Here is a 23,070-nt window from a genome sequence, read left to right as displayed (position 1 = left end):
CTAATAAGTGTAGTGAAAGTATATGTTTCTGGAGTATAATGTAAATTACAAATAATATCCTTGTGATAATGTCCATGAAATGATGGAGATGTCTTATACAAGTAACTGTCTCGGAAACAAGATTATACCACTCGGGCACTGGTACTAAATTAATCCGTAGAGTATGGTCGTCATAAAAAGAAATTTTATGATGCGTCCCTGTAGTAATTATATATAGGATACCTTTGTTTATTTGTAATAGTATTTTACTTATCAATAACCCTATATATATATACATCCATATAAATCCTGAATATTGAATAGATTGCACACTTTAGTTGTCCCCTTACACTTATAATGTACATACAATATGTTACCAACTTTGTAACAGGATGAATGGTTGTTTATTTCTTTGATCAGAAATTACATTTATATAGATTATTGTGCAGTATTTTATCAAAATGGACGACGATGTAGCAACACCGTTCAAGAGGAGAGGAGCCTCTAGGAAATTTAAACACTGGAATTTTACTCCCCAAGATGTCTTGGATAATGAAGAAGGTATGTGAGGGTTTGTGTGCTTTTGTTTAGAAACACCTGTTCGCAGTGGCTTTCTAATGACCTTATCTGAGGACCTTATATATATACCTATTTCAAGGCCACCAGGGACATTATATAAATAACACATAGCTGAGAGGGTGATAGAGCAGATTGGTACCTCGAGAAAACATTGTCAACCGCGGCGAAGCCAAGGTTGACAATGCCTTTTCGAGGGGTTCCAATCTGCTCTATCACCCTCTCAGCTATGTGTTATTTAATTTATTATACTTAATGTCCTATTATTATTGGCTTTTACAGATTACTTTTATTTCAAAAGTTTTTTTCTATGACGTCACGTTCACAACAACGTTACGGGCATTAGAATAAAACAACAAAAGTCAAGCAAGATGTTTTATTTTATTTATTTTAACAGTCGATAATAAGATCTGAGCCAAAACGTAGAACTTAAGCATTGTATTTAATTCCTTGATGTAAATTCAATTCACTGTTCTTTAAATTATCGATTTCTGATTGGTCTAGACGAGAGGGTAACATTAAAAAAAATTGTCACCCGCTCAGCCATGTGATAGAGTAAATTGACACCCTTGTCTTAGCCAATCAAAATATGGCATTTTAACGTGAAGTATAATAAATTGTAATGTATGTCTTTGAGACTACTAACAAGGCCATTCAATCCAATCGAGTTAAAGCTCAACTTTATATTTAGGAATTGGTTCGATGCTCTGTCTTCAAGTGGTGTCTGTGCTTTTTATTTTATGATATGCGTTATGGTTTGCCTGTGTCAAATTTGTCCATGTAAGGAATTGTTTCGATGCTCTCTCTTCAAGTTGTGTCAGTCCTTTTTATTTTATGATAAGAGTAAAGGTTTGCCTGTGTCAGTTCTGTCCATGTTCCTGCAATAATCTGTTTTGACTCCTTGAGATGCGTTCCAGTTTGTCAAATGATATAAAGAGATAAAAAGATGCAAGTGTATTACTCATACACTTGCATCTTTTAAAACAAAATGTTACAACTTTTTCATGAATAGGGCTAATTAATATTCATTTTTATTAATACTATATACAATTGTATATTGTGTATTTATAATATTGTATGCTATTATTATTATTTTGAGGACTCTCAGGTAGATTACTTTTAACTAAATAGGATTATCTTATTGAAATAAAAAAAAAAAAACAAAAAAAAAAAACATTCATTCATTTATCAATTTGAAAACGGATATAAATTGATATTCGGAGTCCATCAATAAATATTAGAGCGCAGACCGTGTGTTTGAAGGAAATCTACTTAACCGTTTTTTGTTTTTTTTTCAATGTTGACGGCCTTCACTATAATACTGATGGGGGATTGAAGTCTTATTTAACAGAATAGTCAAACTCTACTATTTACAGGAAACAAGACCTATATATATATATATATATATACAATGCCTAGAACAAACGAATGCCAGAAAAAAAAAACAAAGTATAATTATACCGAGAAATGCAAAGTATAATTTCAGTAAAGTTTAAACTTGTTTTATAAGTATTAATTTCCGAAAAACAATTTGCTTTTCAGCTTGAACTAATTGTCATGTTTATTTTGTTTCCCTATTCGATCATAAGTAATGATCTATTTTTACGTTACAAAATTTCTAGCACAACTTAAAATATGTCATTGTAAATAGAGCTTTAGAAAACCAGACATATAAAACTAGAGGCTCCTATATAAGAGACTGTGTCGCTAACCTTTAAGTTAGTCTATGATGCATATTCAGTGACCAATGCCACTTTCCATTGTAGGCAAGAATAAAATTCATGACAAAAATATCTGATTTTGTATTGATTGATCATTTAGTAGTTTTGACGTAAATGGACTATTGGTAGGGCTGTTTATCATAGTTTTAACGGTTTTTAAAATAATAGGCAAAACTTGCATGTTACCCCTATGTTTTATTTTTGATAGCCATCCAGCCATCGGAAACATTTTTTTAAAACCTAGATAGATCTAGATACGTATACTTCACTATGATAAGTTGTGGCCAAGTTTGGTTAACTATGGCCAATGCAGTAGTTTCAAAGGATTTGGAGTCGGCAATATATCATATATATATATCGTCGCTGGGCTTCTAAAATGTCGTATATGACTTTTTTGGCTAAAAATACTTTTTGACACCAATGGTCTGGGCGGGAGGAAATCTTTGGTATTACAAAATAGGATACAGTTAGACCAATCAAAATGTGTGAAATAAGACATATTACAAAATTGCCGATGTCAGTTGTTAGTAAAGTTTGCTTCCAAAATGTTGTATGAAAACTTAAAAATCGTTGTAGAATGACTTTGGGGAAAAAATAATTGTACATTTCTTTATTTCTGTGACAATAGTTTAAGTTCTTGGATAATCCAGAAATGTCAAAGTTTTTATTTCACTGCTATTTACAAAAATGTTCAAGTTCACATACGACATTTTGAAAGCATACATTTTGCCAAAAATTTCAAAGCCTGTTTGTGAGATATTTTTTTTATTGAAAAATTTGTAATTTACAACATTTTAGAAGCCAAGCGACGATATACCATATACCTAATAACAGACAAAACATGACCACTGATGAGCTTTTTATCCGACTATAAAGAGAGAAGATTTTTGTAAAAGTTAACGACGGACGACAACAAACGACGACGAACGACAACAGACGGAGACGGACGACATATGATGACTGAGAAAATTCTAAGTCTGAAAAGACAGGTGAGCTAAACAATTATTTCCCGCCAAAATATCTTCGATCGTTCTTATTATTGACCTATAGACCACGCATGTGTGGCAAAAAAAATGGAACGGAAAGGTGAGTTGTTGATAAAATTTATCACCTGTCAAAGGTGTTATTTATACATCTCCATTCATCGTATATCATATTCATATGTCAACATATACAACTATAATGTCTAAAATTACAAATTCGTGCTATTTATATCTTATATCAGTTAAATATTTATAAAATGTCTGTTTATTTTTTGTAATGTTTGATTGTTTACAGCGTGTCACAGGTAAACAAACGAGTTTTAAATAATATTACAAACTTTTATGTCAAACCCTAAAATTAAGTCGCTGTTTGAACAAATGAATAAGGATTAAACTTATGATATTTTAAAAGTAGCGCCTTTGTTTTGTTTGTTTTTTTATACTTTTCTTGACTGTTGCAAAATAATCATGCAAATTTAGATAATCTAATTCAAATCAACTGGATCATAGTGATAAGTGAAAAGATGTAACTCAACTGAAACTATACAATAAATAAAAGAATTGTCAAATTGAGATATTTATAAAAGAAAGTGAAATTTTACATGTATGCAGATGCTTCTCGAAACCTTGACATTCTAAAATAAATACTCATGACTTTTTCAAAATTTTTATACTTCAAATCAGGAACATATATATTAAATATACTGTTCCCAGTTCAAATCAAATCAATCAAAAGTTTATTTTAGTTGGTTCTTCACAAACATTGTACATGTAACACTAAAATTAATAGCACTTTTGAGCTTTTATAATAGTAAAATATAAACCAGACATTATTTTTACTTTTACGCAAGACCTACTCAAAATAGTTACACAATACACTTTTAATGAACATTACGACCTTGAAACAAACATGTACACCTCAAGCACAAGACATACAAAATGTTCATGTAGCTGAACTGATTTAAAAATTAGATAAGTATAAAAATAGACATAATACATGAATGAAAACTAAGCTAGTAATAATAATCAAAGAACCACAGGCACTACTATAAAGATTTCAAACAACAGCATTTTAAAGCAACCAATAATTAATTAATCATAACTATGGAAGTACAATGTAAGCAGCACTGCTACATGTATAAGCAACTTATTAGTTCATTAGACTTAGAAATGAGTAATAGATGTTTTAGTTCAATAATGGTTTGGCAATGCATCCCAAAACATGGCTGAAGAATATCTGAAGGATTTCAAGCTTAATCTTGTAGTTCTAACTAGTATTTAAGCTGTTTTGTTTCTCTTATGTTTATTGAATTTTGTAGGTGTTTCATATTCATTTTCCTTTAACTAACAAAAACAATTCTTAATAGAGGGAATTTATTCATTAGGGATAGAAAATATTCAGAAGTTGACAACCTAAAATTACTGTTTTTAATTATATACCTTTTTTTTACATGACATGTAATGCTCTTTGTTGTATTTACAAAAGTTCTGAAACTTTTTGTTTGTTCATTAAAATAAACTGTGCCTAATAGGACATTCTGTTGGAAACACAGTTTATCTTCAATTTTACATTTTATCCTACTGCTTAATTTAGAAAGAAATTAAAACAAGAAGTGATACTTGAAGCTATTAGTTAATAATGTACATCACCTAATAATGGAGCAACATCACAAAGGAGTAGGTTCAGTGAGACCCCTTTTTGGCCCCAAAATATAGCAGTTTTACAAAATTGTGAAAATGTAATCTTTTAGCTATTTACTGGAAAGTAGTAAGCTTCTGCTACATAAATATGGGCTGTTTTTGACAAAACAATGAACATATATCGGGTAATAGCATCATTAAGTCATGCCAAATTATTGAAATCTTCACAATTTTAGCATTTTAGTTAAATGGTAGACGGTTTCCATCTTTACCTTTCCTCCATTAATTTTTTTGTTTTGCATACTTCATTCACATAGAATTTTTCAACAAAATATTGAAAATATGCTTTGAAGTACTAATTAATGCATTGTGATAAACAAATAATCCATTAAATAAATTTTAGTTGGATATTCTTATGAATATCATTTTCATTTTCGATACAAATTTTATTAAGTATGATACAGACACTTTGTAGTCAAAGCGTTTCAATTGAGATAGTACACAGGCGTCAAAAGGCATCATTATGGAGTAAAGGGGGTGGCGTCAAAAGGCGTCATTATGGAGGAAAGGGCATACGATACAGTTTTGATTTATTTACATTTTGATAAAAATTTCCATATAGACTATTTTTTACCTGATTAAATCAAATATGTAATAAAAAATATACCTTCATGTGCAACTTTTTGAGTAAAATGAGGTAGAAATTTTGTATATTTGCTCCAAATTCGGATTTGTGGCCTTATTTTTCCTTTCGAAAGAAAGACATAACTTTTTTGTTTTAAAAGATAAACACAAATTGTTTTTTGTTAAATAATTTGTACTTTCTGTATTTTATAAGTATCTTAAATTTATACATTTTTTTATCAGAAATAACTCATATTTATCAAATGTTAATGAATGTAGAAAAAAAACATAATTTTTTGCTGTATATTTATCAAATTAAAAAAAATTTGTGCTATTTACATTTTCATGAAATTTCCACACATAATCTTCATGCGTAATCAAACCAAATGTCGTTTTAAAAAAGAGGGGTCCATGAACTTGTTTTCAAGTTAGATAAGTTTCAATGATAAAATCAGTCGAAAACTGAATCTTTTCCCGATAAGTCATAGTTTGACATCGCAAAAATAACATTACCTCCCCTGTAACTGTACCCTTGAATGAAAGTGGCTGCATTCGTGTTCATTCATAATATTGAAATGTAAGTTGTATTTGATGATATTTCATAACATATATAAAGGTTGAGGATGAACACAAATGCGGCCACTTTCAATTTTGACATAAACCATCTGAAAAGTGACATTTTTGGTCATATTTGATAGATTTTTCATTTTTGTCGAGCCTTCGACTTTAGTCGAAAAAGCGAGACTAAGCGATCCTACATTCCGTCGGCGGCGTCCACAAATATTCACTCTGTGGTTAAAGTTTTTAAAATTTTAATAACTTTCTTAAACTATACTGTATTTCTACCAAACTTGGACAGAAGCTTCTTTATGATCATTAGATAGTATCCAGAAGTAAATTTTGTAAAAATAAAATTCCATTTTTTCCGTATTTTACTTATAAATGGACTTAGTTTTTCTGCGGGGAAACATAACATTCACTCTGTGGTTAAAGTTTTTGAAATTTTAATAACTTTCTCAAACTATCCTGGGTTTGTACCAAACTTTGACAGAAGTTTGTTTATGATCATAAGATAGTATCCAGAAGTAAATTTTGTAAAAAAATAAATGCATTTTTCCGTTTTTCACTTATAAATGGACATAGTTTTTTCTACGGGGAAACATAACATTTACTCTGTGGTTAAAGTTTTTAGAATTTTAATAACTTCCTTAAACTATCCTGGGTTTGTATCAAACTTTGACAGAAGCTTATTTATGATCATAAGATAGTATCCAGAAGTAAATTTTGTAAAAACAGAACTCCATTTTTTCCGTATTTTACTTTAAAATGGACTTTAATTTTCTTCCAGTTTACCTTACATACAGTCTGCAGTTAAAGTTTTCAAAACATTTATTATATTCATTAAACTATCATAGATTTTTACCAAAATTGGACAGATTAGCTTCTCACAATCATAAGATAGTATCAAGAGGAATATTTTTATTGACTTTTTTCCTCAGTTTTGTTGAGCCTGCGATTTACAGCAAAAGTAGGCGAGACACTGGGTTCCGCGGAACCCTTACAAATTTTTAAGCTTGAATCAGAGCGTTTTTAATAACTGAATCAGTTAAAATTTTTTACATAAACTAATTGAATCAATTGTGAGGCCAAAATCAGCCTTTACCGGACCTAACTCCTTTTAATGTCTATCTGCATCTATTTCTCAATTAAATACATGTGGATTCATTCATTCATTAAAAAACAACTACTGTAATGGTTTTGTACCAAAAAATAAGTTTTTTTTTTCACAAACTACATGTAACTTTATGTTTAAGAGACACACAAGAAACATATACATGTAGATAGGACACATTACAGATAAAAGATAAATGCAATATTATGTTTTGATACAGACTTCCATCATCTCAAACCAGTGATGTAACTTGATATTCTTGGTATTAAAGTTGGTATCAAAAACAAAAATATCAATCTATAATTAACTTGTATGATATTCTTAAAACAAGTTATAATATTTTGCATGCAAATTTGAAGAAAATTTACCAACTTTCTCAACTACCTAATTGATCTTTTTTAACTTTTTTAAGCTTAATGCTTGAATTGCAAGGTAAACAAGTGTTTACCTGGTAAATCAAGGTAAATGCATTAATAAATTATGAAGGCACCTGGCCAATGTTGATTACATCTAGATGTATATTGTTTATTTTTGTTGATGGATTGATTTCTCAATCAGTCGCACATTGACCTATACCCCACATCTCCTTTTATTCATATTCTAAGATACTTGTGTTGTCAACATTGTCAAATACATTCAAAAATTGATTTTAATGATTTTTATTACATTTCATATTATTATCTCCTATGGAATATATATACATGTATATAATGTTACTTATTGACATATATACTTATATACTTTAAACTGATAATATCAGTGTGTAAACTGATGAAACGTCAACAAAAGAAAAATACCTTTTGTTATGAAAAAGTTAAACAAATCAATAGTTTGTTTATGTGTTGCATACATGTACTGATTAAAACCACAATAGTCATGATAGTACATTTAGAAAATGTTAAATTGTTAAAGAAAATTGTTCATTGTCAAAAGGAATTCCTATATAATAATATTATTGTTTTTGTGTGAACATAATTAAATAAAAGTTGTCTGTTCAGGTTAAGAAATTGAAACGAAAATATTTTTTACAAAAATCATTTTCCATTAAAATATTTTCACTGATTTAAAGACAATTTCATGAATTGAGTTTGTTTTTTACCCCACCCCTTGAAGCTCTTGACTAGCTGCTTTTATATAACTACTTTTTTGCTTGTTCCAGTTACATGTTCAGCCAGTAGTAAAATTCAAAATGAAAAATGGCAATTTGTATGTGTACATGTATGTGGTGATTTATTCCCTTAGCAACATTTTAAACCAATTTTACACAGAACTTCTATAGTCCAATGTTTTCTTCTCCTTCTATATTAAGTAGGGGGTCTCAATAAGGGTACATACATGTACAATATATTAACAACAAACATGATACATTATACAGTTATTCTATATAAAACAATCTTGACAAATATTGAATAGATTTAAATAAATAGAGGAATGCACAATCAATGGATGCAGCTTGGGTTAACATTATCATTGGTCACATTTAAATATTGCCTCAGGTCAATTGGTCACTTTAAAGCAAGCTGTATGGTTCCACGCTATGTAAGAAAAAGATATATTTTGTATGCAGTTGTATTACCATTGGCAGATCTCATTTCCAAAGAAATTATTTCACCCCACCCTAACATTCATGGTCTATTACCTTTAAAACTTTTGAAAGCTTTGTACATGTAGTTTGAACTTGACATGTTTAAGTTTGTCATAAGATTATTGAGGAAACACTTATAAGTCAATAATGATTGGTATGCAGTATATAGCTGATTGGCACATCTCATTTCCTTGTAGATTAATTTGTTTGCTATCTTGTCCATTGACTTCAACTTTCGCAAATTTTTTCATGTTAAAGTTTGTGTGGCACAATGATTTAGTCAGTTTAAAGGGAACCACTAATGATTAGTCAATGATATTTGGTATGTAGTTTAGTAAACTTTACAGTACATATATTTGTATTTATTATCATTGGCATATATATATATATATATATCATTTCTACCTAGATTATTTGGTTTTGCACCCTTTTATTCACAGACTGACCATTTTGCGTAGTTTGCATGTTAGACTGTTGCCATCTTAATTTCGTGACGTTTACATCGTGTTGTTAGAGATTAAATACAGGTTTAAACATTAAGCTCTTAATAATCCATAATCTAAAGCTCAGAAAAGATGACTCTAAATAAATAAGAACTCATAAATAAAATGCAACACTATGTCAATAAACATAAAAACAATGAGGCAGTGTAAATCATGAAGAACAGGACAATGTAAAGACGCACAGAACATAGATTAATTAATTGTTAGTTGCTCAACGTCCAGTGGCAAATAGTTAGTCATGTGGAGGACAACCCACTGAACATACATGTAGGGTTACATGATTATAAATTCACATTTCCAGACTGAATATTTAGAATAATGTATCTCTGTTCTTTCTAAGAACTTTATCTTTTGAACTAGTTATAAGATAAAATTAGAGCTCAGATTGTCAGTCTAATACTACATGTAAGCAATATTCATATCCATGTCATATTATTAATTGAATATGTTCTCTTTGAATATGCATTTATAATACTTAAATCCAGGCTTTATTCATTTTAAAAATCAAGTTTTCAAAAATTTGATGATATATATTGGAGTTGTCTCTCATTGATTTGATTTTCTTGGAGAATTTTTATAAATTTATATCAAAGTTTTCTACAAGAAAAGTCTTAAAACAGTTACAACCAATTTTTTTTTGCAGAAATATTCGCCTTTGAAATAAGAGTTATGTAGAAAATAAAATAGTTAAAAATCTAATGTCTCCATTTCTTCCAGGATATTTATGAAAAAGTCTGAATTTTGATGCATCGTTTTTTCTTTCTTGTAGTTTTTGTAAATAATTTAGTATGTTATATATCATTTTAAAGTCAATTTCGAAGGTTTCATATTAAGCAGCTAATGCCCCTAGTCCTTAAGTGATAGGAAGTCATTAACAATTGTAACCAGCCCACTGGCCTGCCTTGTATAAATTGCTGTACCAGTCCAGTTCTGAATCTTCTTGTCCGTGGGATTATTGAAATAGTCTTAAAAGCGCTGTTCCTATGCTCTTTGTCTGCCCTTTTTTTATGCACATACTGATTTTGTGTCATTGATGGATACCTCATATCCTTTGTTTTTCTGTTAAATAAATCCTGACTGCTGGTAAAACCCTATTGTTTCTGTTGATTTGTTGCCAATTGTTCAAATAAACCTGCAGTTTTTGACTATTTGTCAATTTGTCATAGTTTAACAATTGAAAATCATTAAGCAGTACCATTGCTAAGGCATTAGCTTTTATTTCTATATTTGTGGGAGGAAGGTGGAAAGTTAAACATTATAATTACCATATCAGCTGACATGATTTGTTTCTAATGAATATATGATACTGGACCATTTATTCAATATATCTGATATTTCTAATGTTTTTGTTACAATTAGTACATATGACATCCAAACATTTTAACAATAGATTATACCCTCTTTAGCAATCCTGCTAAGTGAGTTAATATTTGAAAACCACCCCACTCATTTATCGGATTGTGTTTTGCAGCATGGAAATTTAGTCATTTACAATTGCTATACAGACATGACAAACTAAAACAACAAAAGTGATTCATCAAACTTTAATATAAATGTACTTTTCGCTATAGACGCGATGGCATATGCAGCAGTGAATGCATTTATATTGATCATTTCACTATTTTCGTAGCCATATTGTTATAAAACATAGTTACGAAAATATTAATAAGGACTGTCGCTATTGGTGAAAACATTAAATTTTTAACAGCTAAAAATGAGACACAAATTGGATACATGTTAATTTTTCTGCTAACGAAATTAATGATTATTTATGTGTGGTGATAAAACTCTTGGGATTATTATTAATGAACACTAAGAAACAAGGGAATTGTTTACAATTATTATATTCATTTTTCAATTGGTTTTTAGACCACTAGAGCTATTAACATGTACAAAAGTAAATGATTAGAAACCATACTAAGTATATAAAACTTTTGGAATTTCATTTGTCCACGTGACAATAAAGACCTTTTTCATACCATATAAAATGCTCTGTGAATTTGAATAGACACCTAAATCATGATAATTGTGTGACATGGATATTTCTGAAGCATAAAGTAATTCAATATAATCAAGGTAATTAGTAAAATGTCTGGAAATATTCCATAGTGAACAGTTTGAAATTATAGAGGAATTGATGCAGTGAAGTTAATTAAATAAAGGCACATACATTCATAACAGTATGATCATTTTGTATCTGTTCTCACTATCTTTGAAAAAAATATTTACAATTAACAGAAATTTGATAATTGATTTAACACTGAAATCTGGCATGTGGAAGTTTATGTAACGTTAAAGCATTTTATTCCACTAAAACAGGACTTGTATTAACCGAAGTAGTGTTTCCTACTAATGAGTGGTATTTGCAGATAGTCACTAGGGACATATAGAAACTGCTAACAACATCTTAATATAATTTTGATTTTTGAGATTTTGAAAGATTATTTCTGTGTTTTCTAGAAGTAAAAAGACGATGGACTTTGCGAACCCTTGTTCGTAGAAGTGGTGATGGAGCAAGTCTACCAAGTAAGTTTTTAGAAGTTTGAGGTTGAGGGATGAGCATTGTGCATATTTTAAGAGGTTACATAGATTTATAAGAAATTTATCAGAGAACTTTATTTGAATAATTTATAAATAAGACTCTCATTGGTATTAAATCAATGTCATGTACCTAATAACCTCAAGTATTACCAATGTTATTTCAACTGATCGGGCGGAGCATACGTTTTAATTTGCATTGAACAGTCTATTTGAAGATGTGTGTGATAAGGATGATTGCCTTTATAATTATTACTGATTTCTAATCACCTATCAGTGTCATTAAAGGAATTGACAAAACAATGACTGGACACTTCATTAATGAGTTTATCCTAGAACACCTATCTATAGATAGACTGGTTTAGTATGAGCGAACCAGTTAAACTCCGCACAGTCAAGTGAAATAAATCGAGTAATACATGTAGGATAATATATGATAATGACTTATCCCGGTAAGTGTCACTTTACAATGCCCCCCAAGTCTGGAAGTTTTGTTAGTCCAATAGGTCTGTAATATATATATGGTTTAAATGTCTGGAAGTTTTGTTTGTCCAATAGGTCTGTAATATATATATCGTTTAAATGTCTGGAAGTTTTGTTTGTCCAATAGGTCTGTAATATATATATCGTTTAAATGTCTGGAAGTTTTCTTTGTCCAATAGGTCTGTAATATATATATCGTTTAAATGTCTGGAAGTTTTGTTAGTCCAATAGGTCTGTAATATATATATCATTTAAATGAACATACCTAATGTACTTAACAAGTGGAAATACTGGCCAGTATTCTAGTATATATAATAGAATGTCAGAACATGGCATGGCAATCAGACCACAATTGTTGTTTATGTCAGTTATCTGGAGTAGGCATTTTAAACAGTTGATTCTGTAAAAAAAATGTATATGTGGTGTATGGAATTATTGAAAGGTGCAGCAGGTTTAATCTGACATTGAGCTCATTTTCTTGGTTTATTGGTCAATATTAAAAGTGTGTGTGTTGGTTTGTTTCTCTGACACCATTCTAAAAGCAATAGGTCAGGTACATGTGTCAAATGGAATAATTACAAGTAGTCTAGTATTTCTGGAAGGTCAAGTTAGGTATTGTCTGACCTTGGCTTCAATTTCATGGTTCTAACATTGGTTAACGTTTTTGTGTTTTGGTCTGTCATTGTCTGTTTCTCTAATACTATTAGCAGTAGGTTAGCTATTTGGTGTATTTAATAATTGTACAGCACATTTGTCAGACTGGCAGATTTCATCACCTCACCTTAAGTTTGTTTTCATAGTCCTCATTGGTCAAGTTTTTTGTTTTTTGGTTTGTTTCTCTGGTATTTTGAAAAGTAATAGGTCAGCGATATTTGGTGCATGTAATGACTATTATTTCATTTCGGTTGAGAATAAGATTCTCTTATTGGATAAAAAGGGGTCACATGACATTCATTATTCTTCAGTAATAAATTCCATCGGTTATTAACAAAACAAAACGGACCAAAAAACCGGTCGTTAACGGATTTTTACATGATAATGACCGTTGGGGCGTGGTTTCCATCTGTTAATGACCGTTGGGGCGTGGTTTCTCTGTTTAGAGAGATGTCCCTTAATAAAACATTTTCCTGTTTTCAATATTATATATAAGTTCTTGAATTGTAAACCATATGTTTTGGTAAATAATAAAATTATAGAGAACTTGACCGAGTATTCATATACCCCGGTACTGAAAAAATGCACTAAAATGAATGGAAGTATTACTACGACTGGTTCACTCTTTGTCATAGAAAACATTCAATTACTCGAGTTTGCTTTGGACATTTGAATTTATGAGAATTTTTAAAATCAGGGTTCTTCAATGAAATAAACATAATAGTTCTTGAATAACTGGTCATTATCGTGATATATGGACTGCCCGTATGACAGTGGTATTGACTGTGACAGCGATAATGACCTCGCCTTCGGCACAGTCATTATCACTATCTTAGTCAATACCACTGTCCTATGGGCAGTCCATATATCACGACAATGACCAGTTATTCAAGAACTATTATGTAATTATTGTCTTGCAGTGTCATCTGAACTTGGCCCCCTGTCCATGGTTCCATTGATCAATGTTAACCTTTCCTGGTTAAGTCTGTTTCTCAGATACTACATGTATAAGCACTAGGTCAATTTCTTTTGGTGAATATTGTATAATTGTCAGGTGTACATGTTTGTCTGACCTTGACCTCATTTACATGGATCACATGAGACTTTGACCTCTTCTGTCAAGAACTTCTTTATTTATATTCAGTATATTTTATATGCATGAACAACAGAAATTCAAATAATCAAAGGTTTGTATAGAGCTATAAAAAAGCTACAATAGTAAATGAGATCTGTTACATTTATAATTGGGAATCAATTAACTAAAAAGCAACAGGTGAAGTTGACAGTTTGTTATTGACCATTGGACAGCAAAAAAATTATAATTTTATACACAATTTTGAATTGATTTAGTTTGACATTTTATAATGGAATATATTGTATATAATAGATAATTTAAATGGAGTCTAAGAAAAAAAATTGCTTTGGTAAGGTTTTTTTTTCTTTTCATTTTAATGCTGTTACGCATCATTTTTGTAAGAAGATGTTGACAATACCTAACTGTTAATTGAGCACAATTATGTTTCTCTCTAAAAAGTTGTGCATATAATTTATCAGTGTTTCGTCTACAGGCATGTTAATGTACATTTACTTTTCTAAGCACAAAAGTTTCTGTCTTCTTCTTTCAAATACTGCTCAAATTCAACATAATTAATATTATGGCAAGTTGTGCATGATTAAAAACAAATTGTTGAAAAAATCCTTGCTACTGGTTGTTGTTACACTATTATCTTTATTGGTAGATGGTTGGTTTTTGTTCTTCATTTCAGTAAGATCTAACCGTCCAGATTGTAATGATTCAACCAAATATTATCAACGTTTTTATTTTCAAAGTCCTAAGCAGTCTTTACTAAGTTCCGAAAATTTATGTATGTAAGTGGAAACTTTAAAACTGCCCGATTTATGATTCAGTGTTTCTTTAATGGCACAGGGAAGAAATAATATAAATTTGCATAGATCTTTCCATGTCTTTTCTACCGTCATAATAGATCCTTTTTTAGCTCACCTGGCCTAAAAGGCCAAGTGAGCTTTTCTCATCACTTGGCGTCCGGCGTCCGGCGTCGTCCGTCGTCGTCCGTCGTCGTCGTTAACTTTTACAAAAATCTTCTTCTCTGAAACTACTGGGCCAAATTAAACCAAACTTGGCCACAATCATCATTGGGGTATCTAGTTTAAAAAAATGTGTCCGGTGACCCGGCCAACCATCCAAGATGGCCGCCATGGCTAAAAATAGAACATAGGGGTAAAATGCAGTTTTTGGCTCATAACTCAAAAACAAAAGCATTTAGAGCAAATCTGACAGTGTATAATTGTTAAACAGGTGAAGATCTATCTGCCCTGAAATTTTCAGATGAATCGGATAACCCGTTGTTGGGTTGCTGCCCCTGAATTAGTAATTTTAAGGAAATTTTGCTGTTTTTGGTTATTATCTTGAATATTATTATAGATAGAGATAAACAGTAAACAGCAATAATGTTCAGCAAAGTAAGATTTACAAATAAGTCAACATGACTGAAATGGTCAGTTGACCCCTTTAGGAGTTATTGCCCTTTATAGTCAATTTTTAACCATTTTTCGTAAATCTTAGTAATATTTTACAAAAATCTTCTCCTCTGAAACTACTGGGCCAAATTAATCCAAACTTGGCCACAATCATCTTTAGGGTTAGTAGTTTGAAAAATGTGTCCGGTGACCCGGCCATCCAAACAAGATGGCCGCCATGGCTAAACATAGAACATGGGGTAAAATGCAGTTTTTGGCTTATAACTCAAAACCCAAAGCATTTAGAGCAAATCTGACAGGGGTAAAATTGTTTATCAGTTCAAGATCTATCTGCCCTGAAATTTTCAGATGAATTGGACAACCCGTTGTGGGGTTGCTGGCCCTGAATTAGTAATTTTAAGGAAATTTTGATGTTTTTGGTTATTATCTTGAATATTATTATAGATAGAGATAAACTATAAACACCAATAATGTTCAGCAAAGTAAGATTTACAAATAAGTCGACGTGAGCAAAATGGTCAGTTGACCCCTTTAGGAGTTATTGCCCTTTATAGTCAATTTTTAACCATTTTTCGTAAATCTTACTAATCTTTTACAAAAATCTTCTCCTCTGAAACTACTTGGCCAAATTAATCCAAACTTGGCCACAATCATCTTTTGGGTTAGTAGTTTGAAAAATGTGTCCGGTGACCCGGCCATCCAAACAAAATGGCCACCATGGCTAAAAATAGAACATGGGGTAAAATGCAGTTTTTGGCTTATAACTCAAAACCCAAAGCATTTAGAGCAAATCTGACAGGGGTAAAATTGTTTATCAGGTCAACATTTATCTGCTCTGAAATTTTTAGATGAATCGGACAACCCGTTGTTGGGTTGCTGACCCTGAATTGTTAGTTTTAAGGAAATTTTGCTGTTTTTGGTCATTATCTTGAATATTATTATTGATAGAGATAAACTGTAACAACAATAATGTTCAGCAAAGTAAGATTTACTAATAAGTCAACATGACCGAAATGGTCAATTGACCCCCTTAGGAGTTATTGTTCTTTATAGTCAATTTTTAACAATTTTCATAAAATTTGTAAATTTTTACTAACATTTTCCACTGAAACTAATGGGCCAAGTTCATTATAGATAGAGATAATTTTAAGCAGCAAGAATGTTCAGTAAAGTAAGATGTACAAACACATCACCATCACCAAAACACAATTTTGTCATGAATCCATCTGCTTCCTTTAATATTCACCTAGACCAAGGTGAGCGACACAGGCTCTTTAGAGCCTCTAGTTTATTTACTATCAACACTCAATTTTCATTAATTTTCTGTGTGAGCAGGAACACATATATATATTGACATGGACCTAACACTACCTAATTTTTGCTGATTTTACTGTCCGGTTATAGTTAATAAATTGCACGATGTGGAAACGGACATGTTAAATACCTATCTAATAGTTTCTGATATTAATGCTATCTTTAAGTGTCATTTAAACTAAGTAGTGAGTGATGCCAGTGTATCAAACTTGTAATCTGTCAGTTTTTTAGCTCAAAAGGGCCAAGTGAGCTTTTTCCATCACTTTGCGTCCGTCGTTAACTTTTACAAAAATCTTCTCCTCTGAAACTACTGGGCCAAATTAAACCAAACCTGGCCACAATCATCATTGGGGTATCTAGTTTAAAAAATGTGTACGGTGACCCAGTCAACCAACCAAGATGGCCGCCATGGCTAAAAATAGAACATAGGGGTTAAATGCAGTTTTTGGCTTATCACTCAAAAACCAAAGCATTTAGAGCAAATCTGACTAGGGGGTAAAATTGTTTAACAGGTGAAGATCTATCTGCCCTGAAATTTTCAGATAATTCGGATAACCCGTTGTTGGGTTGCTGCCCCTGAATTAGTAATTTCAAGGAAATTTTGCTGTTTTTAGCTCACCTGGCCCGAAGGGCCAAGTGAGCTTTTCCCATCACTTGGCGTCCGTCGTCCGTCGTCGTTAACTTTTACAAAAATCTTCTCCTCTGAAACTACTGGGCCCAATTGAACCAAACTTGGCCACAATCATCATTGGGGTATCTAGTTTAAAAAATGTGTGGCGTGACCGGGCCAACCAACCAAGATGGCCGCCATGGCTAAAAATAGAACATAGGGGTAAAATGCAGTTTTTGGCTTATAACTTAAAAACCAAAGCATTTAGAGCAAATCTGACACGGGGTAAAATTGATTATCAGGTCAAGATCTATCTGCCCTGCAATTTTCAGATGAATCGGACAACCCGTTGTTGGGTTGCTGCCCCTGAATTAGTAATTTTAAGGAAATTTTTCTGTTTTTGGTTATTATCTTGAATATTATTATAGATAGAGATAAACTGTAAACAGTAATAATGTTCAGCAAAGTAAGATTTACAAATAAGTCAACATGACCGAAATGGTCAGTTGACCCCTTTAGGAGTTATTGCCCTTTATAGTCAATTTTTAACCATTTTTCGTAAATCTTAGTAATCTTTTACAAAAATCTTCTCCTCTGAAAATACTGGGCCAAATTAAACCAAACTTGGCCACAATCACAATTGGGGTATCTAGTTTAAAAAATGTGTGGCGTGACCCGGTCAACCAACCAAGATGGCCGCCACAGCTAAAAATAGAACATAGGGGTAAAATGCAGTTTTTGGCTTATAACTCAAAACCCAAAGCATTTAGAGCAAATCTGACAGGGGTAAAATTGATTATCAGGTCAAGATCTATCTGCCCTGAAATTTACAGATGAATCGGACAACCTGTTGTTGGGTTGCTGCCCCTGAATTGGTAATTTTAAGGAAATTTGGTGTTTTTGGTTATTATCTTGAATATTATTATAGATAGAGATAAACTGTAAACAACAATAATGTTCTGCAAAGTAAGATTTACAAATAAGTGAACATGACTGAAATGGTCAGTTGACCCCTTTAGGAGTTATTGCCCTTTATAGTCAATTTTTAACCATTTTTCGTAAATCTTAGTAATCTATTACAAAAATCTTCTCCTCTGAAACCACTGGGCCAAATTAAACCAAACTTGGCCACAATCATCATTGGGGTATCTAGTTTTAAAAATGTGTGGCGTGACCCGGTCAACCAACCAAGATGGCCGCCACAGCTAAAAAAAGAACATAGGGGTAAAATGCAGTTTTTGGCTTATAACTCAAAAACCAAAGCATTTAGAGCAAATCTGACACGGGGGTAAAATTGTTAATCAGGTCAAGATCTATCTGCCCTGAAATTTTCAGATGAATCGGACAACCCGTTGTTGGGTTGCTGCCCCTGCATTGGTAATTTTAAGGAAATTTTGCTGTTTTTGGTTATTATCTTGAATATTATTATAGATAGAGATAAACTGTAAACAGCAATAATGTTCAGCAAAGTAAGATTTACAAATAAGTCAACATGACTGAAATGGTCAGTTGACCCCTTTAGGAGTTATTGCCCTTTATAGTCAATTTTGAACCATTTTTCGTAAATCTTAGTCATCTTTTACAAAAATCTTCTCCTCTGAAACTACTGGGCCAAGTTCATTATAGATAGAGATAATTGTAAGCAGCAAGAATGTTCAGTAAAGTAAGATTTACAAACACATCACCATCACCAAAACACAATTTTGTCATGAATCCATCTGCGTCCTTTGTTTAATATTCACATAGACCAAGGTGAGTGACACCGGCTCTTTAGAGCCTCTAGTTTAAGTAAAAGAATAAATCAAATTAAAATGAGACTTTGACAACTGAATATGAATCCATTTCAATTTCCTGTGTGCATCTTATGTCTCCATACGTGATCATTATGTTAACAAAATAATTGAATAAATGCATGCATCTATTTTACACCAAGTCCTGTGTCCACACTTTTAACATATATGTCAGACGAATTCACAAGTGAATTTGAGTAGGGGAAGATAGTAGCAGAACATTCCTGAAGATTTGGACAAAATAAAGAATTTTCTTTAAAAGAAAGTCTTTATGCATGTGTTTTATAGATATACATGCCATTCAAATGTATAAGAAATATTTATTTTATGTGTTAAATTTGAAGTATCATATGTTTAAGTTATCAAATTCAAAGTCAGAAAATGTATTTCCTTATTTCATCTGAACATATCGAATTCTTCTTATATACAAAGAACATCTGAAAATGCTTGTCTATCCAAAAGGATGATATATAAAGGAAACTTGTGTAGTTCTACTGTAAGAACATGTACAAGTGTTACTTGGATTAGTTCAGTGATTATGCTTTCCTTGAATTTGTGGGGTACGTCTTTAGCAAATGTTTAGAAAGATTATATTTATTGTAATGTCATATTTATTAAATTAATTCTTATAAATATTTTTCATTTATAAATCTATTTAATGTTTTCTTTCCTCCCAGACTTCAATCTTTACCTTTATTAAACATCATACATTTGTATAAAAAAATAAATATTTGTTTTCTTTAAGTGGGTGTATTTCTTTTGAAATAAAGATAATAATTTTATTGTTATCAAGGTTCATCAATTCGGATCATCATTTCACAAAGTATCTTTTAATAACAGGAAAGATGTGATTTAAAAAAAATGGAATATCCCATACCGAGGTGCTTTTCTCAAATTACTGTTTTAGTAGTTATTTTTAAATAGTTTAAAAAACCTGAACTTGTGTTAAAAGGTTCATGTATTCTGTGAGTCCATGTTGTGTATCTGTTTATACAAAGTTTACATAGAAAAAGGTGAAGTGAAAAATAGATGTAACACCTTGAGCTAATGGATGGATAATTGATATGTGTAGCACAGTATGGATTTGTCTTATCAAGGTAATAGGTTAAACCTTAAACAAGTAGGGCGGGAAAAGGGCAAGAATATAAAAAAAGAGCAATAAACAGAAATGTCTTGAGTCTAGTTGTTAAGTTGTTTTTGTGCTTTTTGTCGATCAAAAGGAGTTGAGCCTTTTTAAACTTATTTTTAAAAGTTTGGTCTTATGTTATGCTGTTAAACCACTGTCCGAGATTAGGGGAGGGTTGAGTGATCACAAACATGTATACCCTAAGCTAACAGTTATTCTAATTAAAGTCCCTAAATGCAAGATAATTTTAAATTGATTAGAGATTACAATGTCAATGGCATTAACTATTTGTATAAAGCTTTATATTTTAAAAGCTAGAAGACCTGGATACTTCATACCTTTTATGCAGATAAATTATGATACAAAATTTCAGTCTATATATGTTCCTTGTCCTTGAACTTATTTTTGATGGTCAAGTCCAAACGTACTGCTTGAAAAAAATTACTGTTTGTTAGAAAAGTAAAATACTCTCTTATTATAAATAGAAGGATGACTATATTTGGTATACATGTTCTTTACAAGGTCTACATATATACCAGTGTCAGGTAGGGTTCACCTCACCTTGACCTCATTTCAAGGATATCTCAGATACAATAAGCAGTAGGTGAACTATATTTGGTGTATGGAATAATAGCTGGACTGGCAGGTTTCATCTGACCTGTGAGGTAATGATTCAGAGAATAAGTACATGTATAGTGGTCATTAAAAAAAGAATCACTGTTCAAATTTTTTATTTGTATGTGTATTTGTTCTATATATACAACAGACATTACAACAACATTTTTATTGAGACTGCAAACAAATAAAAATTGCAGGATATTATCTTGCATGATCTTAGTCAGTTAGTGTTCAAACTGATCTTTGTAGCAACATGTTTGTGCTCTTTATTTGAAGTTTTCAAATCTGGGTACCTGTACTTTTGACTGATAATTAATGATGAGGTATAATGCCAAAAAGCACATTGAAAGTAGAATGTTTTGTATGTTTAAAGTCCCAAATGGTCTTTAGTAAGATCACTATCAGACACAGAAATCACAAGACAGAGGAGGGAAACATAAATCTTTGAAGTTTTTGAATTTGAATGATGGAGTCATTACCTCTTACTTTTCAAGCATCTAGCACAAAAAATGAACCCATTAATGTCATGAGAATTGTATTCATTTGAAGTAAAGAAAAAAGATCATTAAGATAGGACGGCAATTCAATATCCATTTTGTTGTGATATAAGTTGTGAATATTTGAGCACAAAAATTGTTTAATGTCTCCAGGGTACTACTGACATTAGAATCCAATCTACAGTCATCAGTATAGTCATATTTAGTCATATCAGTATTCAGTATGCAGTATTTTACTGTGGCCTATAATGACATCAGAGTTCGTGTAAAAATTGTTAAAGATCAAACATTTTTAAAGCATTTTTATATGGTTGATTGAATTAAATAATGATTTATACTGCAGATAAAAATGGTGATGATTCGATTTTTGATAATAAAATACATAAATGAAGGTTGTCAGATGTTAACTTTGATGTAAATGTCCTAGATAGAATCTGTTCAAAATCTTTTCTGTAAGATAAATTGTCTATGTAGAAAATAAAATAGTATGTACTGAAAGGGGGAGGGGATAAGAAATAAGTTGAAGATGGGCCGGTATGAAACATGGGTTGAAGATAGATGAACACCAAAATGATTTTCAAATACAGAACAAATATCAAAAATGAAAAGACAAATACTTATAACATGTATTACTTAATAGGAGACAAAAGATTGGACTAGACCAAAAAGAGCTCTGGTGCCTCATAAGTGCTTCTCTACAAGTTGTATTTTTTTCAATTTTATATGAAGAATACTCATGTTGGGCATTCAGATATTCCAATACTTGCTTTTTGAGGAGAAAAACGGCATAATCTAAGGAAAAAAAAAACCAACAAACAACAACCACTGAATTACAGGCTCCTGACATTGGACAGGCACATATGTATAGAATGTGGCGGGGTTAAACATGTTAGTAGAATCCAAACCCATCCCTAACCTGGGACAGTTATGTAACATTTAAGAACATTTCAGTTATTAATCAGGTTAATCATGTTAATGATGACTTTGATGATTTCATTAGACTAAGATCATTTGCAGCCAATTTCTAAAATGGAAAACAACAAACTATTAATTTTCTGATATCTATACTGGGACAGAACTTTGTTTAATGAAACAAGTCTATAGAGAATTTTGAAAACAGGACACTGAAATTAAATGTATTGTATTACATTAGGAAAACATGTTGTTGATTATTATCTTAGAAACATGGTCGATATGACAGTTTATTAGTTCTAAATGATGTAAATAAATGAACAGATATACTTAAGTTCAATTATTAAACCAAGTTTTATGAATAATTAATCAAACGAAGCTACATTATGATATCTCCCATATTTGTCATATTTCATCATTTTTGTGAAGTTAGTATTCATGTTGTTGAGCATTCATCCTATTGTTATATGAACTAAGGTAAGTTGAAAATATTCTAATTTTCTGGTTCTGTTGTCAGGTGTTGTTGGTTGGTACAGTCTATTGGTCTGTCATGTGTTGTTTGTTGGTGTGGTCTATTGTTCTGTTTCTGTTGTCTTGTGTTGTTGGTTGGCATGGTCTATTGTTCAGTTTCTGTTGTCATGTTTGATGGTTGGTATAGTCAACTGTACTGTGTTCTGTATCTGTTGTCACATGTTGTTGGTTGGTGTGGTCTATTGTTCTGTTTCTGTTGTGGTTGGTATGGTAA

General features: G+C 31.3%; 1 protein-coding gene across 7 annotated transcripts in view; it reads left to right on the top strand.

Annotated features, from left to right (window-relative positions):
• Window positions 1–402: 402 nt before the first annotated feature.
• Window positions 403–23,070, top strand: part of LOC143071449 (multiple C2 and transmembrane domain-containing protein 1-like) — a 92,568-nt gene continuing 69,900 nt past the window's right edge. For 4 of the 7 annotated variants that reach the window (XR_012976905.1, XM_076245734.1, XM_076245733.1 and 1 more), the window contains exons 1-2: window positions 403–540; window positions 11,745–11,810. Coding sequence is in view for 5 of the 7 variants with exons in the window: in XM_076245734.1 (XP_076101849.1) it covers window positions 441–540; window positions 11,745–11,810 (166 nt within the window). In the remaining 2 variants the exon portion in view is untranslated. Of the gene's footprint in view, window positions 541–3,332; window positions 3,363–11,249; window positions 11,361–11,744; window positions 11,811–20,120; window positions 20,270–23,070 lie in introns of those variants that run through there. The other 3 variants (XM_076245735.1, XM_076245743.1, XM_076245737.1) reach the window with 3 other exon arrangements.

The sequence above is a fragment of the Mytilus galloprovincialis genome, chromosome 4, assembly GCF_965363235.1.
Source record: "Mytilus galloprovincialis chromosome 4, xbMytGall1.hap1.1, whole genome shotgun sequence".
NCBI lineage: Eukaryota > Metazoa > Mollusca > Bivalvia > Mytilida > Mytilidae > Mytilus > Mytilus galloprovincialis.
The sequence above is the reverse complement of the archived record's forward strand: the minus strand, read 5'-3'. Positions and strand labels throughout refer to the sequence as shown.